Raw genomic sequence first — 7,555 nt, 5'->3', positions numbered from 1 at the left:
GTAGCCTCAACCACTTTAATAGCAGCGGCATATATTACAAACTAAAATAGTTGGGCCTACTACTTTGTTAGTTGTCCCAACCAACTAGTTTTTTCAGTGCACAGTCGTTCATGTCTACAACATACATGTTGTTCATTGAAATCGGTTGAGCCGTTTTCGAGTGAAACAGCTTTTTTTAGCCCCCCACCCCCGTTATTTCTCTCACAAAAATGCAACTTTAAGGTTATCCTTGGATGCAATTCTATCTCACATGAAAACGAACTTATGCCACCAATTTGGGCCTTAGACGTGCGGAGAAGATTTATTTTGTTCACGGAATCAATAAAGAATCTATTTTCAAATCCAGTTTTTCAAATTTTCAGCATGTATATCGATGGCAGCTTGGGGATCCTTCATAGCCTGGCCATCACCAGCTATACCCCACTTGACCAGCAACAGTTCAGCATTTCCAGTAACTAAAGAACAAGGAAGTTTGATAATATCACTATACAACCTCGGGGACCTTTTTGGAGGATTGATAAATCCATTATTTATTGATCGCATAGGCCGGAAGTATACCTTATTACTTTTTTCCCTACCAGGATTGGTTGGCTGGATCTTAATCATCTTCGCAAATAACTGCGTATACCTCTACATTGCGAGATTTATTGCCGGAGTAGGCCAGGGCAGTACTTTTAATTCCCTGGTGATTTATCTGACTGAGATTTCGGAAAAGAGCATCAGAGGTATTCTAATTAACATGATGCACATGTCAATGATAACTGGTATTTTCGTCTTTACAATAGTTGCAACCTACACATCTTACAATGTTTTGAACTTTGCATCCGCGACATTACCAATACTTTTTCTTCTCATGTTTCCCTTCTTACCAGAAACACCTTATTATTACCTAATGAAAGGTCGAAATGAAGATTCAATGAAATGTTTGATGAAGTTGAGAGGAATTTGTGACCCAAATCAATTGACTTCAGAAATCGATGAAATGAGATTGGCTATAGAAGAAGAGAAAAAACTGAAAACGTCCAATTTCAGGGAGTTGATAAACAAAAGCCATAACCGTAGAGGGTTGTTGATCATATTTTTCCTAAAGATGACACAACTGTTATCAGGAATAGTAGCAATCTTGGCATATGCTCAGGAGATTTTCGCCAAAAGTAATCTCTCTATAAATCCAGGAGTTCAAGTAATAATTGTTAATGGAATTTCGTTACTGGCATGTTTTGCAACCCACGTAATTATAGAAAGGTTTAATAGAAGAACACTATTTTTGTCTACTGGACTGTTAGCCTCTCTTTGCTTAGGCAGCGTTAGTCTTTTTTTCTTTATGGAATTGTACCTTGAGGCTGATGTCTCATCTATCAGTTTTGTGCCACTTGTAGCTTTGGTTTGTTTTCAAATAGTGTATCAGTTTGGACTAGGTACGGTTCCCTATATAGTTCAGGGCGAACTTTTTCCTATGAATGTGAAAGGAAGCGCAGTCGCCTGTGGGATGGTTATGGGATCATGCTTCGCCTTTGCGACTACAGCAGGTTACAGTGTTTTAAGCAACGCTGCTGGTATCTACACGACTTTTTTCTTTTTTGCAACAACAGCACTTTTGGGATCTGTGATCACATTTTGGATTATGCCGGAAACTAAAGGAAGGTCCCTGGAGGAAATTCAGGCAATGCAGAATCCAAAACTGAAGGAGAAACTAGACTCAGAACGTAAGATTAACAAATCTGTGAATTAATAAATCTCATTCTGCAATTGTTGACTTCTAGATGCTATGTTTATAGGGTTGAGGCGTTGGTTTTTGTATAATAATTAAATGCAATAAATTTATCTGATGAAATATTTATTTGTGAATAAAACGTATCATTATTGCGCAGCAATAGCTTGTGTTAATAAACAAAATAATTTGGAACAAAATGTATTATATTTACTTAAGTCGCTCGTTTTTTGTATGGCAATTTCAGCAGTAATGACAACAATCCCGACATCAGCATTTGAATTCATCTTAGTTATACATTCACTAAACCATTTTATTAGCTAGAGAGTAGAAACACGTTTGGCTATAGGAGAAGATAAAAAACGAAAAACTTCCAACTTCTGAGATTTGATACACAAAAGATATAACCGTAAAGAGTTACTTATCATGTTTTTCCTAAAGTTCATTCAACTTCGGGTATCGCTAATTGCAATTTCGGCTTATTCTCAAGAAATTTTTTGTGAAAGTGGTCCTTCTATAAATCTAAAAGTTGAAGTGATAAGCCTTACGGAAAGCTTAGGAAGCTTTAGTCTCTTTTTTGTGTGTGGAATTCTACCTTCAATCTTCTCTATTATGTTTGTACCGCTTGTTGCATCAATATTGTATTATATGTAGTATATCATTTAGAATTTGGTATAATTCCCTTTATTGTTCAGCGAGAACTTTTAGAGAACTTTTGGAACTTCAGCAGTTTTCAATTTTTCAAAGAATCTTGCTGATTTTTATACCATCTTTTTCTCTTTTGATACAACATTTCTTGGAGCTTTTCTTACATTTTGGGTTATGTCTGAAAAAAAGAATTACACGATACTTGAACTTGAAATTTGAAAACCCAAGTCTTATTTTCCCTAATATAAATAATAATCGTTGATATCTCTGTTATTGTTAAATAATAAAATTAAGATCAGAAAGTTTATTTTACAAAATATAGGCTGCAATTTTGTACAAAAGCATGAAAATAGGCAAAGAGAGGTTGTAAAAGAAAAACGAAAACATGAAGGAAGTCTATTGGTGCAATCTGTTGCTGTTTTTTCAGTAAGTTGTGTGTAACGGAACTTATAATTTTATTTATACTATTTCAGTATTGATCATTATGATAATTATTATTATTAATTTGTAATAGTAATTTCAGAGATGGTGTAGCTTCCGAAATTAGACTTTCAAAGCGGAAGTTAACAAAATGAAACAATTTTTATTTTGAGGTCTTTATACTGAAATAATTGTTGCCGTTAACAAACATTAGCAATGCGCTTTTTGAATTTTTCAAGTATTCTGAAATTAACTACTACCAGATTCTATGTTAATACTAGAAAATTCTTTGTTCTTATAAAGATATTTGTAAAGAACAACAGACTGTAAGAATCAAAGCGACAAAATAGTTTGTGATATGTTACGTAGGTTCTGATTAAAATGTAAGTAGCTAATTTATGCATTCTAGCATTGATATCCCTCAACATAGTGCATGCGCTTTCTATATCTTCATGGTGTATTAGCGTCTGCCAATTTGCCCCATATATGCGTTCGTATAGCTTATTCTGAATTTCTGTTTGAGCATTTGGTTTCCTCAAATTCTCTATCTTCATAAAACTTAATTTTTGAAACCAAACATTTTTAATTTTTTGCAACAGCCTCACTTTTGGGATCTTTGCTTAAATTTTGGATTACGCCTGAAACTAGAGGACGATCATTGGAAGAAAGTCAGGTAATGCAGAATATCGAAATTAAATACATGCTAGATTTGGACTGTTGAGTTTAAAAAACTCTTGGATTAAAAATGAACCTCACTAATTCTCAATTTGGTGCTACTAATTGATGTTTTAGTAGTAGCAACTGTCATGTATGGTCGAGATACTTTTTAGTTTCTTATTATTGTTATTATTTCCAAAACCTGCTGCCTAAACTTCCGAGAAAAATAGAAAATACGAAAGAAATTTAATATTTATATTGCACGTGGGGAAGGCTTCTCCTAACCTAAAGGAAAGGGAGAGACTAGTCTTTCCTGTTATTGTTTTTTGTGGTTTGGCACTCCTACTCGCGGAATAGGAATTGCTTTCCCATATTAGAAAAAAATCTATTTGTTTTGAGATACGGAAAAGAGTAAAAGTTTCAATATTGTTCTAAAATTTCTATTTAAGCAGGCCAGATAGGATGCGAGAAAAATACGCTCCCGTTAGAGACCTTTATCTCGGTGACCTGTAAACATGATTAGGACCATATTTTCTTCAAGGTATACAAATTAGCGAGGAACTTCCAGAATTTATTTCTTCTGATTCGGATAAGATGTGACACAAGACGACACTCTAGAGCATGTGCGCGAAACTGGTCATGGGTATCCATTCGTGGCAAACATTAACGAATTCTTGGACATTCTCTGGCGGGAAGATTCAAATGGCTTTGAAATGAAATTGATTATGAATGTAAATAAATATTAATCAATATCAATAAATATTAAGTAGTTATTTAGGTACACGAATTCTACGAATACTATAAGTTTATTGCGCCTCAGGAAACCTGTGAGTATTTTATCTAAATTTAACTACATTAAGACTTTCATCAAAAATATTGCTTAGTTCACTGTCCAATGTAGATTTTGAGGTTAGGAACTTGAGATCTTAAGCTATTTTTAGAATCTTTCATGGGTTATGACGCCAGTCAGATACCATAAAAAGAGGACCTTTGGACTTACAAACAGGACACTTACTCAAAGAGACTGATATTTTGCAGTGATAAAAGTTGGACTTTGGAACCATTATCCTTAAACTGTCACTTACTCTAATTACCGAAATCAGTAGAAGGAGCAAATTGACCTCATTTTTGATTGGTTATTCGACATTAAAAGTGAGTCGGAAGAAGCTCGGAAGTTTGAGCGCGCCCAGGGCGCGCGAAAGTTGAATCTCGCGCTTCGCACTCGATAACAGGTTACCTCGCGCTTCGCGCTCGGATATTTATTCTTTGCATTTGGAATGCTTGAAAAAAACTTTATCAAAAAGATCTCTTTTAGATGGCAGTATTTATATGCGTCTTCATATTCTGAATTGTCTACTTAATTAAGTATAGTCAAAGATTAAGTTTCGCAAAGCTCTGTAGGCTTTGAGGTACACATTTTCATCGTGAAACTCGCGCTGCGCGCTCGATTTCCGACAGACATTTGTAAACAGGTTTTGTTGGATTATTTTTTCTAAAAAACTTTCGTCGGTTTTCCAGACATTTTTTTTATTTTACTTTATTCAACGTTATTTTTCACGAATAAAACAATAAGTACGCGTCCTATCAAGAAGTGATTCTTAACGATTTTTGATTTTTTTGAAGAAAATCCAAAAATTGGTTATGATAATCTTGTAGGGATTTCAAAAAGAAATGTTTTTCTTTTCTTGACATTTTTTCATATCGTGCGTTTTTCGGCTTTAAATTTTGATTTACGGTTGAGTAAAAAAATTTTCAAAACACTATAACTCTGAGAATTTTGTATTTATCGAAAAAAGTCATGAGGATAAATTTTTTGTTCTTTTCAATACTTTAAATATTCGTACATAGAATTTTCAAATTCAGAAGAAAGTCATCTTAAAAATTTTCAAAATGCACTCACTTTTTGAATTTTTATCAAAAATGGCTAATTAACGAATTCGTCCTTTCTTTTAGGACCTAGAAAAAGTGAGAAGAAAAAATGATGAGAATGTAAAAATGTTACAACAAAAACAAAATTTCAAAATATGAAGTTTTGTACCTATGCAATACAAAAAGTCATTTTTTATGTTATAGAAATATTGTTCAAATTGTTGACAATTTTTACATTATTCTTGAATTTACACAACGATTATTATTGTAGCATGTTTAATCCAATTTCAAGAAGAATTTTAGGTTACCAAGTTTTAAAAATATTCTATCTGAAACAGGTGATTTTAGATGAATGTTCTTTAAAATTCAATTTATTATAACTATAAATTTCTAATGTATTGTTTATCTTTTTTTTAATTAACCGTACAGGGTGTTTAGGCAATACCCCGGGCCACCAATTCACTTGATAGAGTCCTGAAATAAATAAAGGTAGGTCAACGTCTCATGTATTTTTTCTCTCTCTAGAGCTCATTTCAGTTCTCTCCAAAGCGTTACCGGTCCATTTCTATATGTCGATGGATTTTATGCAGAAGTTTAAAGGTATCTTAGATATCTAATCTTGCAGTGGCTAGTGTCATACATGAAAGATAAGGTAAATACAATTGTATAATAAAAACAGAAATTTGTTTTTCGCGATGAGTAGGGATGTAAATTTGCATGAAACTTTAGCCTGATGAAAAGTTTCATCAAGCATTGGGAGTTTCGTGAAACATTTCAATGTTTCAAATATAGCGGCGGGAACATTCAAACTGATAAGAAAAAATCCTGTTAGGTATTTTCACTTCAATATACAGCTAACTTCAGCTTTTAACAAAGTGAAGTTAGCTGATAGTTGAAGTGAAAATACCTAATTGAAGCTTTCATATCCCAACTTTTTCCTGCCGGCTGATTTGATTTATTTTTCCGGTTTGTACTGTGGACCAATGATGCCAATGTTTGCACCCTGAGCTACTGCGCTTGCGTTAGGGCTGACCGCTCATTGGCCGCACTTGGCGCGCGATTCAAAATTACATTAAAAAACAATTCTTGTAACTTAAGTAAATAATTATTAAAATATCCAGAAGGATATATACAAATTGTGTAACTTTGATTTTAGGCAAAAAAAATACAACACGTATATTAATAACAGTTTATTTTCAGTGAATTCCAAAGACCAAATTATATTTTACAAAACATTTAATTTAAAAAGAAATTTCTTGGAAAAGTGATTGAAAATGATTATTGACAAGTTTTAAATATTTTGTATGTATTTTTCTGAGAATTCATATAATTATATAACCTATAAATACATAAATTATCATGACTGCATAGTAGTTATGCTTTCTTTTTTTTTTACTTCAAGCGTCGCTTTGTTACGTCTCAATCGAAAAGAACAATCTGAAATTCTGTTTTAGAATTAATCAAATATTATCACTATTATATTCTGCAATTATCTTCTATATATCAAGCTGCTGAAATATCATATGGTATTTAAAAAAATGTATCTATTATCATATATTTTGAGTAATATTAGTCTTTCCAATTCAATGAAAATAAACTGTTATTCATCAAATATATGTGTTACAAATTTTTTTCTTGTCTAAAATCAAAAGTTACACAATGTGTATACATTTTTGTGTATATTTTAATAATTATTTAGTTAAATTGCAAGAATTGTTTTTCAATGTAATTTTGAATCGCGCTTCAAAGGGTAGACAACCAGCGCTCAGTCCTAACGCACGCATCAATGAAAATTATTATCATTTTATTATTGAATTAAATAGTCCCCAAAAAAGAAAAACTATTTTTCAATTGCACTTATACAGAAAAATTACTTTCGACGAAGATATTAGAAAAATAGAGCAAAAATTAACCGATTCCCATGCATTTGGTCAATTGTTATCCCCTCAGTATTCAATGAAGTGAAGTGAGCTAGTGATTCGAGTGAAAATACCTTATTGTATACGTAGACGGTCATGACTTTTTCTATACATCCCGGCTTTAGTTTAAATCTCGACGGGAATGACTAACCTAACTTTTGGAAGTTGCATTAGGAAGTTATAATTTTATTCTAAGTGACTGGTACGCCCTATTAAATGAAAGAAATTTGAAAATTAGGTAAATATTGTTTCAATCGGTTTCCTTATTAACAATTAATTAGGCTAATTTCGCAAAGCGAATTGTTGCTTTGACAAGTATTTAGGTGGCTGA

At 32.6% G+C, this 7,555-nt stretch overlaps 1 protein-coding gene across 1 annotated transcript in view; it reads left to right on the top strand.

Annotated features, from left to right (window-relative positions):
* Positions 1-1,907, top strand: part of LOC117179056 (facilitated trehalose transporter Tret1-like) — a 12,490-nt gene extending 10,583 nt beyond the window's left edge. Inside the window, exon 2 of the mRNA XM_033370693.1 lies at positions 363-1,907. Within this exon, the coding sequence (XP_033226584.1) occupies positions 363-1,732 (1,370 nt within the window). The 3' untranslated portion in view covers positions 1,733-1,907. The remainder of the gene's footprint in view (positions 1-362) is intronic.
* Positions 1,908-7,555: the final 5,648 nt, after the last annotated feature.

The sequence above is a fragment of the Belonocnema kinseyi genome, chromosome 8, assembly GCF_010883055.1.
Source record: "Belonocnema kinseyi isolate 2016_QV_RU_SX_M_011 chromosome 8, B_treatae_v1, whole genome shotgun sequence".
Taxonomy (NCBI): domain Eukaryota; kingdom Metazoa; phylum Arthropoda; class Insecta; order Hymenoptera; family Cynipidae; genus Belonocnema; species Belonocnema kinseyi.
Note: the sequence above shows the minus strand (reverse complement) of the source record. Positions and strands in the feature narration are given on the sequence as shown.